Source organism: Anser anser (genome assembly GCF_964211835.1).
Source record: "Anser anser genome assembly, chromosome: 1".
Lineage (NCBI taxonomy): Eukaryota > Metazoa > Chordata > Aves > Anseriformes > Anatidae > Anser > Anser anser.
The window spans coordinates 16613437-16632795 of record NC_139720.1 but is presented as its reverse complement, the minus strand read 5'-3'; the positions used below and the strand labels follow the sequence as shown (position 1 = coordinate 16632795).

The window sequence follows — 19359 nt, the reverse complement described above, 5'->3', positions numbered from 1 at the left end:
GCACAGTCAGTGGGAACCACCTCTGCCAGCTGCTCATCGGCAGAGGACTCCAGTTGTACCGGATAAACCAAGCCGCAGTTTGACCCAGTGAAAATCTTAATGTCTAGGATCGATTGCTTCATGTTCGCTACCATTTAATGAGGCAGCAGCTGTGCCACATGCCGCAGGATGCAGGTTTGGAGGTCGGGGCAGCCCCCACCCATTGTGGACTAACGCCTGTGAAGTTTGGGCAAGTGACCTGCTCCTTGAAGGGGAAAAGTGGCAGAGTGGGATGCATCTACATGCCTAGCTCTTGGTGAATCCCACAACTATTCAGCTGGCCTGATGCCTGCTTTAGGACCGTGCAGGGACATGGTTTGCAGGGTAGCTGACACAGCCCACTGAAAATTGCTGATAAAAGAGTTGTTACGGTCATCCCCCAAAACTGTTCTTAACTGACACATAACAGTTGATTCTCTCTCAGTTTCTGAAATAGGGCATAACCTCATTTTAAAATGAAATCACAAATACACCAATACTGAGAGAAAGAGTGGGTGTGGTGTTTCCTTTTTGGTTGTTTTTGGTTGTTTTTAAAGTGTCCCCCTTTGTTTTCATTTGAAACCGTACAAAGAACTAGCTTCTGCACCCTGCTTAAAGGCTACATGAAGACATGGTTTGAGTATTGCTTTAACTGAGCAGCAGACTCCTAAGTGAAATTTTAGTAAATGCCTTGGTTATCCATCTCACTTTTTGCAGAGGGAAAGCAGGAACAAGAAAAAGTATAGAAATTCTACGTCACAGTGGGTCATACTTAGTAGGACAGGGTGGCATGGTTGCTCCCTCTGACTCAGAAGTCTTCACAACCTTGCCAGAAGTCTTGGTTCACAAGTCTGATGCTGCAGTAACCACAGAAAAGGCAGCCATGGTAAAAAGTAAAGTACCTCCAGCTAAAGCAGCCTTGTTCAACATCAGTATTTAACAAACTCATCTGAACACTTTTTCCCTATTTAGACAGTTGGTCTCAAAGTTACCAATGGATAGAATATTTCCAGAAGCTGATTAACTTTTATACATTGATATACTAAGCTAATACATGCACAGCAGAAGCTTCTGGTCTCCAAAACAGATATCTGACTTTAACAGTTATGTGCTACTATTGTGTGCATTTTCATTTCCACTCACCTCTCTGTATTTAAAAGTCTCCACATATCATGAAAGTGTTGCAAACTCTAATTTTTCTGCTATTTGAAAGGGAGAAATTTAAGCCTTCAAATGTCAAGATCAAGCCATCTGGCAATAACATGCTGTTACTTTCTTCATTGAATCATACAATCATCCAGCTGTTAATGTTAGTATATTCCACTAATTCAACAGTAAAGAATTTATTTCCTGACTTGCAATAGTTTTGTATTAAAAACTGAAATCCACTAGTTTTACCTGCATTGTAAGATTTTAGTGAAACATTAAAATAGACTGACCAAATCCTGTAGTAAGAGATTCCTATTTTGTACAACAGTTTGTTAGTTAAACCCGTTTATTTTTAAGTTAAATCTTCATTGCACATAGGAACTAAAGACACAAAGGACAACCAGTAAGAAATAAAAAATGCAGGCTTCCAATACAGAGACTATCCCTTTGACTTAAACTTTAAATACGCCGTTGTGGTATATCCATGAGGAAAACTCTTCGTCGGACTGAGTTTTACTGTATAAGGACTCTTACAATTCTATTGCTACAGCATTTCACCATTCATCTTCATAAAGCTATGTGAGTGAAGAGTAGCACCTAACACTTTAAAGATCACAGATACCAAGAATTCTTCACTTCAGCCCAAGTTCAGAACTTCAGCAGAGGGGAATCCAGATTTTCTTTGTTTACATCAGGACTCAGAGTGATAAGAGGAGAACTCAAATCAATTAACTGAAAGAAAATACATGATGAAGTTTAGCTCTTTGTACATTATTAGAAGACTTAATAGAGATTAACAGTACTAAATTTTTGTTTAGGATTCCTGTTAGTATCCAAAGTACAGATACAAGCACCACACTCAAGCATTTAGGTTCAGATTAGTTTGTTTTTTTTTTTTTTAAAAAAGATCTAGCTCATTCTTAGACAGGCACAAGCTTCTCAAAGCTTCTTACAAGGTAGATATTCCCCATACTTACCTTTAAAAACCTAAAAGGCTTTTAGCTTTCAATACTATGCATATTCAAGTGATGCTATCATCCAGGCAGTACAGAGCATTTCTGAACTCCTCTAAACATATCCCCAAAAGTCAGATGAAGTCAGACTTCTGTGATCCCCTTTTGAGATACTTCGAAGTTTTGAAGTGCCTGATATTAAATTGATCCCAACTACATCTAATGTCAGAGGCTGCATCCTCATAGTTACCACCATTCATCTGAAAGCATCTGAAGGAATGCACCTTCAAGCCACTTGTGTACAAAAAACAATTGCCCAGAAATTCTTGTCAAATTTAGTCTGTGTTCCAACTCACCTTTCAGATGAGGAGGGGTTTACGAGAGGGGTTAAACAGGAGAGACAGACTTGTAGTCACCATGCCTATTCTACTGAAGACAGAATTCACTTTCGACTTCAGGAAGTTTCATTCTTTAACAAATTCTTTAAGCATTAGGTTCTTCTCCAGCCTCCTCCTTTTCTTATTTGCAAACTGTTCACTTGACTCTAGTTTAGTGCACATTGATTTTAAACATTATGTTCTTTACTTAAGAGCAGATTAACATGCAGTATCATACTGAACATATTGAGCTAGTATTAATTCCTACACTACTGTAGAGCTGCTCTGCAGACAAGCATAAGCAGCCACCTGACATTTTCCTGCTAGCATATCTGCACCAGTTTGTTATCTTCTCCAGAAGACCTGTATACAACTTACCTTTACCTGCCCTGAGAACGTAGGCTTTAGGGGAATAATCTTATTCAATTCAGGTGTATTGGAAAGATCAATCAGAGGTCTACCTTCACATTCCAAAGCTTCTGGGAGAGATTTATCTACTTCAATATCTACCAGTAACATCTGAAAAAAAAAAAAAAGATAGTTGAAAGTTTTCTTCCATCTTCCGTGCCAATAAGCCAATTTTACTTATACAGCTGTAATAATCACAGGACAGATTTAGTTTAGTTTGGGTGTTTTTCTTGCAGGATTGTTTGTGCACAGTATAAAAACTCAGCTTTTGCTCTGCCAATGGCTAGCATCACAAATAGGGAAGTTACATTAAGACAAAGCAAAAGAACTCTGGAACACAGAACATATTTTTTTGCTTGTAAATTAAGTCAAATTTAAAACATAAGAGTAATAAATATTTAAAAGACTTGACTACAATTATGCAATGTTACTTAGCCAATTAAAATATTTAAACAAAATCTGCAGAGCTCCAGACTTTAGTTACATTTTGTCTGGCTCAGCTTCTCTATACACGTACTAAGTAATTCTGTAACATACTTCAAGTCTGTCAGTAGGTCAGCTAATGCAGTAAGAAACTGACACAATAACATGTAATTCATCTACAGCTTTTATCCTACGCTGAATACTTGGAAGTCTATAGCCACACTTTGACAGGTTAATAGCGCTGAACTGGTACTTCACAGGTATTAAGGAAAAAACTTTTCAGGAGTGCCAGCTTTCAACATGAAGCCAGTAGATTAATTTTACTGAGAGCGGGAAGAACATAGTGTTTGCTGGACTAAGTATTTGACAGTTAACTAAGTTTACTGCTACATGAACTTTGGGGTTTAATCCTTAAGCATTCTATGTAGATTTGCATTGCTGCTAAGCAACTGTATTACTCTACTTCAGTGCATTTATCTAGAAGTTTAATACTTCAAGTACGTGACCACTCAGCTTTGATAAGGTATTAAACACTGAATAAACCTAGATGTTCAGTACTAAAAGTAGGCACTAGAGGGTGCACACTTAGAGCTAACCCATTTTAACCGTGTCCTGAAGTGTTTTTTCCTACTTATCCCTCAGCTTGAATTCATTTATTTTCAAGCAGTTTTAGTTCTATAGAAAAATGGATTCTCATTTCCTACCTCCTTAGTTTGTTTCTCTTCAGCCAGCTGATTCTGTACTTCAGCCTCTTTTGATTTTTCTTCTGTTTCTTTCACAGCTTTTTCTGGTGAGAAGTCAAGTGTAAGAGGTAGCACAGGTGGAGGAGATATCTCATCTTCTGAAGAAGATATTTGTGCATCCTTCACCTGTTTAGAACTAGGGAGAAGAACATTGGCTGAGTTCTTTACTCAGCAGGAAGCATGAAATACAGATAAAGTCAAACTGTTCCTCAAAAGCTGCAGTGCCCTAACTTCATTTTCTCCTTTTCTTTACCCCAAGTTTTAATGGCTGTAAGGCTTCCCATATTTTGATCCAAAAGCATGCTAGTTAGTTGAAAAATACAAAATATTCCGTGCTGCTATAAATTTATAGCCTATACATGCAGAGAAGTGAGCTAGGATGGTGAAGACTTTAATCTTAAATTGACATATACGTGCTGTCTAAATTTCACACATGGGTTTTTGTAAGGAACTGTAATCTGATTAGTATGATAGAGTCATCGTAAAGACAGAAATTTTGTTTCGTTGAGAGAAAAAGACTATTTTGGACATTTAGCTTAAGTAACACAACAAAGTAGGAATGATGCCTGATCTCTGAAAGTGTTCATCACCACCAACCCTGAGGCAAGCCTGCAAGCGTATATATGGCACTTTGAGAAGATGCTGGGTTAATATGAAGGCAATAACATACTCTTCACAGAAAACATGCTGCTGCTAACTACCTGCATAGGATTCCCCCACTTTGTACAAGCCATTACTTCAATGGAAGCCTCCTCAAACTGAAGCTGTCAACTAAATCCTTGACTTTGACTGATGCTTCCAAGTAATTTCACAGAACCATTAGAATGGGGCAAAATTAATTTTATCTACCTACTTCCCTTCAAAAAACAATAGCAAAAAAAATCAGCTAAAAAAATCTGGTTTTCAGTCAAAGCATCAGACAAGTTTTAAGTTGCCCACTAGCTCAAGAAATACAAGTAATTCCTATGAGATCATAGTTCTTTAATGTTAATACTGGCTCATCTGAAGGCTGACAGTATTTTACTAATCACAAGATACATACACACACATTTGTCCTATACACCATCTAAATGCTCAGATGTTCTACTCTCACATTCAGCAGAGAACCCTGAAGCCTGAAAGTCATTAAATTTCATTTAGAGGCAGTTTGCCTACAATACTTATTTAATTTTGGGGGAATGGTGGTGTTATTCCTTACCCATTTGTAAGTGTCTTCTTGGTAGAAAAGCTAGAGCTTTGAATAGATGCAACATATGGAGAAGATGCCATTCTTGGTGCAGTTCTAGGAGTCGCTGCTGGAAATCCCGAGATACGACGGACAGGTGTGGGTAAGGCAGACCGTTTCAGACTGGCAGGAGTCATGGAGACAGACCTCTCACGAAAACCAGAATTCGGAAATATCCCATCTTCTGAAGCTTTCACGGGAGTGCTGACTGCCATAGCACTAAAAAAGGAACACACACTTGCCAGAAGCTTCTAGAAACAGTTTTATTCAAATACTTTTACCAGACAATAGAAATCAATTAGCCTTTGGTCAATAAGAGAATGGTGATATTATGAAGTCAATACCTGCATCACTATAGGGACTTCACTTCATAATCCTTTCATGAACAACTCTAGTGTAGCCCTACAAAAGCGATCCTCTTTCTGAAGTGCTTTGGTTGTAGTCTTTTTTTTTTTTTTTTTTAATTTTGAAATTGGTTCCGATAACCATTAACACAGCCTAACCTGGAGGGTCTTAAGGGACTAGAGGAAGTTGCTTTCAAAGTTGGAACTTTTAAAGATTGTCGCAACAACCGTCCACGTTGCATTCTAAGTATACCTAAGTACATTCAGCCTGGACCTACCTTCCAAGTGAGCCACAAAATGTTAATCCAAGAGATGGTGCTACTTTTGGTGCCAACTTGTTCGGTGTTATATCTAAAAAGAAATGCTTTGTTAATTTCTATTCACATTCATATTTTGTTTTTAGAACTATGGATACCTTTCAGTTAAAATACTTGTTTCTATCAAGAGGTAGACAGAAGTATAGTGAAATGAACAACAAACAATCAAAGGAACATTTAACAGCCAAGTCAGATAGAAGACAGGCCATGTAAAGCATATGCTTACCTCCAGCTTTCACTGGACCCTTATTTTGACTTGTAGGAACAGACAAAACTCTAGTCTTGGGCTTTTGGAACAGGCTTCCTTTTATTGCACTTCCATCTTTACTTTGTTGGCATAGCCTCTGCAGATTGGGAAGAGAGCTCATCCTCTGAATTCCGCTGCCTACAGTATCAGATGACGTTGCAGAAGCTGAAGATTTAGCCAAGCTTACAGCACTAGATGTTTTGGGAGTACTAGCTGATCTTTCTTGCTTGCTGGATCTCTCAGTACTGACAGCCTGCAGAGATGACACCCTAGCAGGTCTGACCAGGGCCAGCCTATTTGTACCAGTTGAAAGTTTAGAGCCACTCACACTAGCTTTTGAAGAAGTACTTGATTTTCCTGAAATAGAAAGACAACAAGCAGTGATTCAGAAATAACAAGTTTTTGACTAATCAAAACGATTAAGCTCACACAGGAAAACAGCAATTTATGTTCAAACAACTCAGGTTTAAGGACAAAATATACAACTATTGAAAACTTACTCCCTGAGCACTCAATGTTGTTTGCTTTGGAAACTCTTCTCACCAACTACCCGAATTAGTGCAATTAAGTCAAATAATACTTTTCAAAGAATGCCAAAACAGCTAGCCGATCCAAGTTACATTTTCAGCATTTTTGCTCTGCACGGTTGGGATCATTCCCTTAAACCCGCATTTAGCGGTTAATAGTTTAAGTTATGCTGATTAACAGCACAGGCTGAACTACCCCATAAGTGCTTTTCTCAGTTTTCAGTGTGGTTCTTTCTTCTTTTACTGAAAGTAACCTACAGACTAGGATGAAACTTGACTAGATACTCCCTCTCATAAAAATTCTTACCAAGTCTTAACTTCTACTGATACCTTATAATCTGTCCAGAAAAAGTACGTTAAAAATTTGTTGTAATTTGGTATCTTGCTACATCTACAAGAAATGTAGTGATGTCTGTCAGATGTAGAGACATCTGTCTCCACTTTTAGGAGACTTTTTTCTTGATCCTCTGAGGCTTACTGTAAGGGTCAAATTAATATCCTTACTACAGTAAGGAATACAAAACTGAATACAACCAAGAGGATTATCTCCAGAAAGCCTTTTCAATCTGCTTGAATTTCATTAGCCTTACAGAAACTCAGTACCTGGAACTAGGCTTTCCATCTTGCTTCTGTAGCTCCAGGTGCTTTGTATTGTTTGTTTTCTTTTTTAAATTCAAGTTGGACAAGCTTACAACATTCAGAAGTTCACATGCTTGGCTATAATAGAAGATAGCGTACAACAAAAGCAGGTTTCCTGAGGCATTGCTTACTTCCTAGCCGTGTCACTCACATGCAGGTATCAGGCATATATGAATCTATTTATTACCAGCAATAGAAGTCTAAAATTTTATCTTTAGTCCACAGGGATTTATTTGGCTAGCCTACAAAATGTTATTCTCCACTCAAAACATTTCTTACTCCTTCTATGTACTAGACACCATTTAAAACATTCAAACCCACAGGCCAAGACATGCTTATGTACTTTAAAATTGATTTCTTTAGTAAGAGCATTTACCATTCTTTCCTATGGGAGAAATGGGTAAACTTGAGTTCAGACTGGAAACTGACGATGAAGATGACGACGAACTAGTTTTCCTTGGGAGACCACTGGCAACACCAGGAAGTTTCAGATGTGTTTTCTTTACATCAGGCTGAATCAGAAGATATTGTTTGTAAGCAGAAAGAGTATTTAACACATTACTTTGCTATGCTTCTGCTGGGCATTATAGCAATTTGCTAGTGAGTGTTGGAAAAATTCCTTCCTTTGCCACAACACTACGTAACTTTTCAGGACTGTAGGGCTATGCTGTCACGTGAGGGTGGACGAGTACCTTGCGTTAAATATGCTGCCACCTACTTAGAAGCAAGCAAGCTACTGCCACTTACAGGAAGGCCAACTGGATGACAACCAGTCCCCAAGAGCGCAGACACAAGCCAAACCCAACACCATGTTCCACTGATCTCTGTCTCCTGCTACCCACCTCATGCCTTCTTCCTCCTACCTTTCTACACCACCCACACCGTCCTCAAGGAAACTGCAGCACCACGCTGAAACAAGTGTAAAGCAGTACTGCAGCAGAGTAGTGGCACACAGGGCTAAGTAGATGTCTATAACTCCAGACCAACTGACAGCTACAGGTATCCTACCTTCTGGCAAGTTATGGCAGCCTTTTCAGATGGTACTACACGCTGCTTCTTACAGCAAACTGCCAATCCCTACCTGCAGCTAGTGCTTTAAAAACAAAGGCAGTGCTTATCGCTCCAAAGCATTTTTAGTTGCTCTTAAGTATATTCATTGTGTTACTGACATAGAAGACACAGTCAAGATGACAATTCCAGCACAGGGACTACTTTTCCTTGAACCCATTACACACAGAAATACAGCTTTAAATTAGAAAGCAAACTATATTCAGTTTTCTCCTCTTACAGAAGCATCACAAAGATCAGTTTCATATTAAGAATGCTTGCCGTTACCTTACTTGGTGCAGGAAGGACTTTTTTGTCTTGCACTGAGGAACTGCCACTGAGCGAAGACTCAAAGACATCTGAAGCAGCACTTGATTTATCAGAAATTAGATCTTCAGATGATCCCATGCCGGTCACATCTCTTTTTGCTGAAATACTATGTTTTCCTTGTTTGGGCTGCAAATTTCAGTGCAACATTTTAAAAGCTGCGAGTCTTCCTATAAGCCACTATAAAGCTTTTGCTCAAGATGATTTTGTTAAGAAACCAAGACAACAGTCAATGAAGCAGCCTTTGAACCCAGTCAAGCCCCTAGTCTTTATGCTAACATAGTTCAAGTTAGACTAGTGAGTATATTTGCTAAATTATTAGAACAGGCTTGAACAGTAATTTTAAATTAAATTAAATTTTAAATTTAATTAAAAAATAAAAATTAAAAAAAAATAATTTTAAATTAAAATTTAAATTTTTAAATTAATTTAAAAATAAAAAAATAAAAATTAATTTAGAAAGGCTTAGAACAGTAATTTTACAAGCAAAAACAAACCACCAAAAAAACCTTATTTAAACAGAAGCCAGGAATAATGGTATTCCCCAAAACGGAATACAACGGAAAAGAAGTTTGCCAGCAGTTACTCTACATTGCCATAACAGGTAAACTAGTTGGCTTCTAAACTATAGTATCTGCCCCACTTTTCTTTTTAACATGCAACTTTTCCTGCCTGAGAATTTTAAGTAGTAGAAAAACCCCAGAAGATTAAAGTTAACTTATAAAAATAAAAACGTTGTAGGCAGTTTAAGCGTTCCTATAACAAAGGTCATGTTTAAGGAAAACATTGTTACCCAGATATGTCTTTACCTTTTCTACAGTCAACATAATGCTCTTTCCAAGAGTAGCTGAAGGCTTAGCCACTGGCAGTTTGCCAGTTACTTTCTTGTTTTTTTCTTTAGTTTTCTGTTCTTGGGTCAGAGGGGAGCCAGTGATTTTTGCAGGAGATACATGAATTTTAACAGGGCTTCTGTTTGGAGGAGTATGAAGAATGTATGTTTTGTCACCTGACAAAAGTTTATCTGATCCCTCCTGAAAACCAGGCGGCAGATTTGATGCTGGGCTATCCCACACGCAGTATGTCTCCCTCTTAACAGCCCTGGGACTTTTCTCTATATTTTCGTTTCTCAGTATTTTCAACTTTGACTTTGAGTCCTCAACAAATTTTTCTATAGTCTGGTTTTCCTGTTCTTCTGGCTGGCTTATTTTATTCTGTTCAGTCTTACTTCCACTTTCTATTTGCAGTGCTAACAAGTGAGCTTCTTTGAAAATTTCCACAAACTTCTCTCCTGTCAGTGGGCTCCACATGACTTTATCATCAGAAGCAGGTACACTTCTTTCAGTGCTTCTTTTTGCTTCAATATTGACAGCAATACATTTTTCTTTGTGTCCCAAAGGTCCAACAAAAACCTCATCTTCATTTCCACTATAAAGAAAAATAAGTCAATCGAGAGCTTATATTATGTGCATTTTAAGTGTATACAAATAAATATACTTTTAACATACCTCACAGGAGAGAGTGACAGATCAAAATCAAACTTTTCATCAGTCAGAAGAGGAATGTCTGAAACTACAATAACTTCATTAGAATTTTGTCAGTATGGACTTGCAATAAGAATTACTACATTATGTTTCCGTAATTCAGTGAAGCCGATGTTAGATAGCAAAGGAAGTTTTAGTTGTCAAGTTTATGTCACTTCTTTGAACATATTTTTATTATTTTAAAGGTACAGCTGCAAATATGATTCATAATTGTGACAGACGCCCAAATATCATGAAAGATCTAAACAGTAACTTCTAAGCATCCATAACAGGAGCATGGGATCTGACTGTGGGAAAGGGTTATCAGCAGCCTCCAATCAAGAAAAATGAGAATACATAATCAAAAACTAGATGACAAGACAGTCATCTAGTCAGTTGGTTCTGTTCTAGTTGAGACCACTACATAACATTAACAGGAGGCGATGAGAATAAATTGTTCTCCTGTTAACTAATATATACACTGAATACTAACTGAATCAGCAGCAGGCAGATAAGGAGAAGAGAAAAGCTCAGATTGGATATATAAGAGAAAAGTTGATGACCTCATGTTACCCACGTCACTAAATACTTTAAAAACCAGAGCTCCACAACATCCTGAGGACACTTAAGTCTGAAACTGGTAACAAAGAAAAAAAGTACACAGAACAAGATGCAAAGCAATTAAAAAAGGTCTAACAATCTAAACTGTCTTAATTTTTAATGAGGAATAGCTAGAAAATATCCCTTCTCTTCCACCTACCATCACTCATGCAAATACCCAGTTTTTCTTCAATCACATGACTTGAGTGATGGGATACTGTTTCTTTTCCTTCCTCCATAGTGTCTGGAAAACACAGAATTAGCTATGCAGCTGGGTTTAAAAAACAACAATTAGGTCACAGGTTTTTTGTTACCACCAACTTCGTAAGGAGGTAAACATTCTATCTGAAGATCCTGTATTGGGTTTACATGGCAAGGTTTTGATAGCAGGGGGACCACAGGGGTGGCCTCTGAGAAGAGCCCAGCAGCTGCTCCATGTCAGATCAGAGCCAGCTCCAGCTAGCTCCAAAGGGAGCCACTGCTGGCCAGAGCTGAGCCAGTGAGCGATGATGGTTGTGCCTCTGTGAGGACAGATTTAACGACAGGGAAAAACAAAAAACAAACTGCTACACAACAGCGCTGGTAGAAAGGAGCGAGGAACAGCCCTGCAGACCCCAAGGTCAGTGCAGAAGGAGGGCAGGAGGTGCTCCAGGAACCAGAGCAGAAGTTTCCCTGCAACCTGTGGAGCCCTTTCCATCATATTTTCTCCCCTTTTCCCTTTGAGGAGTGAGAGGGCAGTTGTGGCAGAGCTTAGCTGCCCAGCTGGGTAAAACCGTCACAGACCCCTCTATGTAACGGTCAGTGACAGCCACGTAAGCATGGCTTATGAGACAGATCTCACTGCACTCTCTTGAAATAAAGCACTGAATTATCTGATTTTATATATATATATAAAATGCTTCAACATATATATATCTCCATATAGATATATACAGATAGATATAGACCGTATAGATACATACGGTGCTGCAACCTTTATAAGAAGCCTTCAAACACGGTAGTGATGGCTAAGACTCATGAAAATCCTTAATTCCTGAAATGAAATTCCTTAAGAACTTCATAGCTCTATAGCTAGACTCACCCGAACACAATTTAGGTGGGCAACGCTCCTAGACACCTGTACCAGAACCCCGCCACCCCCCAAGGCTACGAGCACCTTCCACAGCTCTAAATTAAAAATAAAACAGCCGTGGCTCAGCCCAGCTCCCCTCAGCGGACCCTTCCCCGCCCAGCCCCCCCCTCACCGACCCTCCTCAGCCGCCCCGGCCGCGCTCACCTCCGCGGGGCTGCCGTTTGAAATGGCGGCCCCCCCACGTGACGCGCCCCGCGCGCTCTCGTTGGCCCGTTCGAACGATACCGCTTTCCCTCAGGGCACTCTGGGGGTTGTAGTTGGCCGCGGGTCCCCGACGGCTCGCCCTGAGGGCCTCAGGCACTCGCTGTGGCCAGTTTTCAGTAGATTAAATACACGTAGTTACCCACGGACACAGACGCTGAGGATGGGTTCTCTGGAGAGTCACAGGGTCATCGGGGGCAGCTGTGGGTGCCTGTAGCGCACATGCCCGAGGCGGTGGCTCCTCCTGCTCCACTTGGGCTTGCACATCTGGCTGCCACTCAATGCTTCCCACCCCTGAAATGCAGGGGCTGAAATTTCATCCCCATTTCTTGTTCACCTGCTTGACCCCAGAAGCATACACAGAAGGGGAAAAATTCCATGCAGGGAGGTTACAAGGAGCAGTGACATTCCTGGATGTCAGTCCCTGTCAGTGCCAGTTGAAATGGGCTCCATGATCAATGCAGTAGATCTAACAGTAGACAAACGTCAGTAAGAAACACCAGGACAACACCGCTTTTCAGCAGTTCTAACTAAACTACAGCAAGGTGAGGCTGGCAGGGCCCTCTGGAGGCCAGCTGCTCCAATCCCTGCCCAAGCAGGGACACCCAGAGCAGGCTGCCCAGGACCACGTCCAGGCAGCTTCTGAAGGTCTCCAAGGAGGAGACCCCACAGCCTCTGTGGGCAGCCTGTGCCAGTGCTTGGTCACCCACACAGCACAGAAGTGCTCCTAGTGTTCAGGCAGCACCTCCTATTTTGTGTCCATTGCCTCTTGACATATAATCCTGTTACACAGCCCTCAGGATTGTCTCCTAAGATATATGTTTACATTGCCTCAGAAATAAAAGTGAAGTGGTGTATTCTTTTCCGAGTGTTCGAGGATGACTAACTAAATCATTTGATTGGAATTTAGGAGCTGAATAACAATAATTAATCAGGACCTGCAAATTTTCATATAGGCAAAGAAAATATTTTGTAACTCTATCTCTACCTGGCCACCTATTCTGGTATCTTTCACTGTTGATGGAGACTTCAATGCAGTATATATGCAACTTGAGTGTATAACAAATGTCCTATTTCTTGTCTTATAGGCACAGTAAATGACTGGGACTAATAGGCTACCAGGCTGAAAATTAACATGCTTATATCCTTCCCTCTCTCCCTCCCTCTCCATCACCTACCACAGGTACCTGAAGAGTCTCTCCTGGCAGGCACTTGTCAGTGAGGTGGGAATTGTCTGGCTTTGTTGGCTGTAAACCAGACCAATCTTCCATAATAGAGTGTTGCTGTCTTCCAGCTTCTGGCTTTTCCTCTCAGGATTTTATAGCTGCTCCCTTTGGTGGTGTTTTTCTCACGGGTCCTTGAATTACTATTACCGATGTAATCATTTCAATTCTATGCTTTTACCTTTCTTCTTTTGCATTGCTTTAGCCTAGAGAATGTCTCACCAACAGGTCAACAGTGATTATTGTTCTGTAAAGATGACCAAGTGTCCATGGCTGATTTAACAAAACTGGGCCATGTGCACTATTAAGGACAACATTCCACGTAGAAAACTATGATGCTGGATGGGAAAGAGACAGAGGCAGAGGCAGAGACAGAGACAGAGAGAAGAAGAAAAGTTGGGAGATCTCAAAAGTTTATTTTATGTCCAAAAATCAACAATATCACACTTCTAACGTTAGCCTTTCACCTACTTATTTTTGCTTACATTGGTCAAAAAGTGAAATGATCAAAAAGAAACAGAAAAATGAGATGAAACTAATGGAGAAAAGGACAAATAGGCAGCAAGTGGTATAGATCTTAGGACTAAAGTAGAAAAAAAAAAAAGAAAAAAATACAGAAAAAAAAATAGTGTACAGCTTTTATTGTGGCATCTACCACTCTGCATGTATTGTTTAAGAATACAGGCATCCAGCTCTTTTTGAAGAATCCAAAAGTTGTAACTGCCTATATCCTCAGAACGAGATCTGCAAAAGCTAAAATGATTAAAATCAGTGGAAGCCTATAATTTTTTACTGATGTCTGAATTTCTACCTTGAAGTCACTGTAATATTTCTATTATTCTACGTTTAAAATATTCTCAGTAGCAAAGAATGTGATATCCTCAGTAACTTCACTGGTTACAGGGACACTGTTTTGCTCCTCACATAGCTGTTAGACATAAAGGGCACATGCACGCCTGTAGAAGTGCACACTGATGCACTGCCTTTATAGTTGCAATGCCTTCATTTAAAGGAAATGGAGACTCGAATCGGTTTCTATTAAACTGGTACAGTCTTGATAAGAACAAAATAGCTCTTTTTACAAATGGTATTCATGGAATAGAGTTTTAAGACAGATGAGAGCATGAGTAAACAAGCTCTGTCTTAAGATTTAAAGCATTTAATCCTGTAAACTTGAGCATTTATTTTGTATTTTAAATTTTATATAACAGACTTTCTAGAGTGTAAGTGGTATCCCAAGAGATATTTGGGCATTGCTAATGGTTTTAGTAAAACTAAAGGAATCGAATATGATTTATACAGAAACAAAAACGCCATGGGAAAGAAAGGCAAAAACCTTTACAAATGTACCAGAAGTACAAGTCTGGAATTGTCTTAAATCAACAGCAATTAAATGTGACAATAATCTTACAGTAACATTTAAATAAGTAGTAAGGTTATTTTATTTGTGTGGCAGTTTAAAGATGATGCATGATGTTCAGATTTTCTTTTGGGAAAGAAGGGCTTTTGCCTGTTTCTCTAAACTACAAATTTAAATCATTTCTATTAATGAGCTCTACAAATGCTTGCTGGTCTGTTTGACCTATTATATTTAAACCATCATAAACCCAGCTAATGATGCAATGCACAACTTTTGGGAGAACTTTTATATTAGCACAGTCGCATATTAATAATGGTTCCTGGTGAGCAGGGAAGAGTAGGATGTATGTGACTTATTTATTAACCCTAAATGTCCAAATGTTTTATTTTGTGCTGATATACTGGCTATTGACTGCTTACAGAATATGATCGTGTTATAAAAATCAACAAATTGATAAAGAAGACACCTATTTTTTCATAAAAATGTTTGAATATTAGAGTACATCTAAGTGATGGTAGCTTGAAATTTCACTCCAGGCAAGTTAAACCCAATTACAATTATAGAAAGGAACTAAGTTTTACGCAAAAATAGCCTGTGATCTAATAGAAAGTTCTAAGTTACAGCTCATCCTGCATGTTTCACCACCAGCACCCTCCATCTGTGCGTTACTTCTGTTGCTATGAATCTGGCAGCATTTTAGCAGCTAGCCACTGTTTATAAGAAGGGATCCCAGCAGCTCGAAGTCAGTCATTGGGATTACTCATCACTTGCCTTGTGAGCTGCTCCAGGGAATTTCTTGAAGAACTGTGTCAAAATTAGCTTTAGAAGACTGGCAATTTGAGAGCTTTGATGGACACATATCAGGCACTCCCAGACCAGCGTTGTTCAAATTGGTGCGCTTGGAAGAAAGATCCTTTTTGTTAGTAGAGTGAAGATTTTCCTCTTTTGTGAAAGGAGAGAAGAGGATAAACAAGGACTACTTCTTCCTCTCTGCGAGAAGAAATCTGATTCATTGGGAACATAATCACTACGATACCATGAATGCTTGCAGGAGGTAAGCTGCATTCACCTTGGGCAGGTAGAAATGGGAAAGCAAAATACTGACAAGGACAATATTCCCCTCGCAGTCTTAACATAATGCTGCCAGATAATCATGATCTATGTCACCTGATTTGTGATTACACAGAAGGTAGCCCTTGTCCTCATACAGGTGATAAATGTGTATTTCTTATTCTAAAACTAATTCCTGTAAAATCTCAGCTTCAGAACTTCTCTTTTATTGATGAATTACCTTTGCAGATTGCATTTCCTCATTTTTCATTCTTTCGGTTCTGGCAGCTCTCTTCCAAGGGTGCATAGGTATCTAAATATAATTTGTATTTAAAGCTCTTTATTTATAGGCTGTATCTGCCATAATATTTTTCTTGGTAACTCCTACTCTTTCGTGATAATGACAGCAGAAAAATGCATGAACCAGAGCTGTAATGCGTCTAAGACTCCTCAGACCCCTTCCTAAGATGCAGTAAAGTCACAAGCTGATTGATCTCCCTTTGGCATTCCAGTTCAGAGAAACTGTAGGCATTCAACATTTTTCTCTCTAAAATAAAATAAAATAAAATAAAAATAATAAAAAAAAGCAAGCAGGTTCACTGGAGCTTAACAGGCAATTTTTCAGTTGAGATAGCAATAACTGGAGGTCACTTACTCTAGACTAGCACTTTCACTTTCAAACCATTTGGGAAAGGTAGCAAAGCAATGTAGAATCAGAATCAGAGAGAATAAAATGCTACTTCAGAGAATACCAGAGATACTGTTTGTGTATTTACTCCTGACTGGTATTTTTGGCTAAAGAATACGGTGACATAGATCACTGGGGGTAATCCCCTCTGAAAAGCAGAGAGAGAAACCCGTTATCAGAGCAGAATGGGAAACTCTCACAGCACATGCTGTGCTTATTCCCATGGATTAAAGCTTCAGAAACTGGTATTTTTTGTTTGTTTTCTTTTTCACCGTGCCACTTGCATAATATTCCCAAATGTAAGGGTGTGTTTTTTCTCATAAAACTGATCTGTATCAACAGCGGAGAATAAGAGCGCTGTGCATCCTCTCAGAAGCCTGTGTCCAATCTCTCTGCATGTCAGTGGGAGAGAGATACCAAATGGCCAGTAAATGTTCTGCGCTTCCAATTATGGAAATTGCTTTATTAGCCCCATACACTTTGAAGAGCTCTTTCCCAAATCTAGCCTGTGATTCAACGCACACTCTGGACTTGTTATAAACACTATTGTACTGTTAATAAACAGAATCGTTTTTATTTCTATCTTGGTTTTTTTTGTTGTGGTAGGATACATTCGCTCCGTGCTCACAGACAGAGAAACAATGCCAACACACATGAGAACTGGCACAGTACCTCTGGGTTCAAGCAACAGCGTGGAGATGAACTTGCTACAGTCCTCACGCTTTACACGGTGATCGTCATGGTCCTTCTAATGGCAATCTGGGGAGCCTGGACAAGGAAGGATTCATACGTATAGTAGCAGTATGCTTTCTTTGTTAAATATTTAAAGAAATTCTTGTATTGATTATCCATACCCAGGAGGTACAAAAAAAAAAAGGTCCCTGCCTATTACGGTGTACTTGAAACTGCTTAGACTGCTGCTACTTGTGGAACTGAAGCTGTGAAGCGATTTAATAGGCAATATACAGAACATGACTTTGTGAATAAGATAACAACTGTTTGTATATAACATATAAATGTTTGTATTACCCTTTGCATGTATATGAAACATTTTAAGCATAATACATTCTTGGGAAGAAGAATTCAATGAATATTTTTATCTGTCAGCGTTTTGTATATCAAAGCAGTTTTCCATTTTTTTATCTTACATTGTCCAGTCTATACCTCTGCTAATATTACCTGTCTCAAACCATGGTAAAACATGCTATATAAACAGGCAACTAATCTGCCTTGTCACAACAACATAGGAAAAAAACAAAACAAAACACAATAAAAACAGCTATCCTGCAGACAAAGGAAGACTTCCGAACAAATCAAATTCTCATCTCAGTTGCTGAAGGGAGTTTATATGGATGATGGGGCTTGCATCTGCATGTGTTCAACTTCTGGTGTAAACTCAGGAATGAACCCATGAAATAAAATGTATTTCTAAGCATCTTTTGTTGCAGGACCATCTGGCTCAGTCTTCAACTTTGTATAGTTACCTAGTCCTGATGAGCTCAGGTCAACAGACTGGCAGCTCTGAAGGGCAGCAGCTGTTGGGAACAGAGTCTGAGCCTTTGGAGCTCAAGCTTAGCTTAATCTCCAGATTTTAGCATTGCCTAAACTAACAAATAATGTTCCTAATGAAGAACTGTAAGACATTTTTTAATACTTAGGGATAGATACATGTTTATAATTAAGTAGTAGCTGCAGACAACTTTCCTCCTTGGAATTTGGGCAGATACATATAGGGCTTGTAGGGAGAACACAAATCATATTAAAGGACAGAGGATTCTGTCCTAGGAAGTAGCAATGCAAAAGAAACAAACAAAAAACACCAAAAGCTTTGGTTGTTATAGCAGACAACAACTCAGCCTGAACTCTGAGTGTGCTACTAGAGCCAATAGGGTTTGTGATTGTTGGATATGCAAAAAGGGGATATTGGAAATTGAGATTAAGCTGCCACTGTTTTCACATAATTCCTTTAAGTATGGTGTATCTCATTCTGGTATCTATGCATAATCAGGAGGGGTATGGAAACGGAGATGCTTCTGAGAAGACCTACATGAGTTACCCCAAGGAGCATTCACAAAGCTCAGTGCGGCCCCAAGCAGAGACCGGTGTCAGCTGTAAGCAGGCCAGTGTGGAATCAGTGCTCCTGCAGCCCCCAGGTAAACACCCTGGTTAAGGCAGCACCTCTTCGTGGTTTGTAATGAGAGCAGAGCTTTGACAATGCTGCCCGAAGATCAGAGCACACAGGAATAGCAGTAAGAAAACAGATGCTTAGTGTATTAAATACATTGCCACAGAACACACGGGTCCAGTCATAAAGCATGTGTGATGAATTACAAGTGAAAGCACAAGCACCGTCCCTTCCCTTGTTAATGTACCATTTAAGTACAAGAGAAGACAGAGGGATTTATGTGTCCTGACAACGGTGCGAAAAGAAACAGGCTACCGGGGCTGTGTGATGGGCACCGGGCTCAGCACTCTGGAAGTTTACCATCATCACAGCTTTTATAGGAGAGAGAGAGACAGTTATGACAAGAGGTCAAGGAGTGGTCCTCTATAATCACCTATTTTGAAAGTGATGAAGAGAGCTTCCCCTGGCTTAAGTAGGCCCAGAAGGAGGCCTGACGCTGCTTCTTTGAAAACATAACAAAGCAAGAGAACAAGCTTATGCTTGAGGAGACAGACGTAAACTGTGCAGGGCTTGGGAAGTAAAACCAGGCAATTGAGACTTGGGGTGACAAGAGAGGAAGCCACTGAACAGAGGAGGAGCAGAGACACTTAAAGGTGAAGGGAATTAACTTGTTGAACTCTTAACCAGGGGCTGAAGCACTTTTTTCCTTTGCTTAA

The 19359-nt window shown here is 39.5% G+C and overlaps 1 protein-coding gene and 1 long non-coding RNA gene across 4 annotated transcripts; one reads left to right on the top strand and one right to left on the bottom strand.

The window, feature by feature from the left end:
- Positions 1-1495: 1495 nt before the first annotated feature.
- GTSE1 (G2 and S-phase expressed 1) lies at positions 1496-12280 on the bottom strand. Of its 3 annotated transcripts, none has more exons than XM_083832549.1 (12): positions 12141-12280; positions 11025-11108; positions 10250-10313; positions 9554-10169; positions 8706-8873; positions 7747-7882; positions 6184-6561; positions 5919-5991; positions 5270-5515; positions 4033-4207; positions 2876-3016; positions 1496-1899 (listed from the first exon to the last, which is right to left on the bottom strand). In XM_083832549.1, exons 2-12 carry the CDS (start codon positions 11101-11103, stop codon positions 1816-1818), a joined length of 2160 nt encoding a protein of 719 aa, XP_083688675.1. In that variant the 5' UTR covers positions 11104-11108; positions 12141-12280; the 3' UTR covers positions 1496-1815. The 3 variants fall into 3 exon arrangements, with proteins under 3 accessions (XP_083688675.1, XP_083688677.1, XP_083688676.1); XM_083832551.1 differs by having other exon boundaries at positions 12113-12164; XM_083832550.1 differs by lacking the exon at positions 12141-12280 and adding an exon at positions 11946-12080.
- Positions 12281-12538: 258 nt separating this feature from the next.
- Positions 12539-17953, top strand: LOC310898119. The gene is made up of 2 exons (XR_014582973.1): positions 12539-15834; positions 17125-17953. It is a non-coding gene; the product is annotated as an uncharacterized lncRNA (long non-coding RNA).
- The last annotated feature ends 1406 nt before the right edge of the window (positions 17954-19359 follow it).

Excerpts from the sequence above, each read along its gene's own strand:
- GTSE1 (XM_083832549.1), bottom strand. The coding sequence starts at position 11,103 with ATGGAGGAAGGAAAAGAAACAGTATCCCATCACTCAAGTCATGTGATT. Across the intron at positions 4,208-5,269 it reads AAGAAGACACTTACAAATGG|TTCTAAACAGGTGAAGGATG; the intron begins GTAAGGAATAAC and ends TCTTCTCCCTAG. Across the intron at positions 3,017-4,032 it reads AAGAGAAACAAACTAAGGAG|ATGTTACTGGTAGATATTGA; the intron begins GTAGGAAATGAG and ends TTTTTTTTTCAG.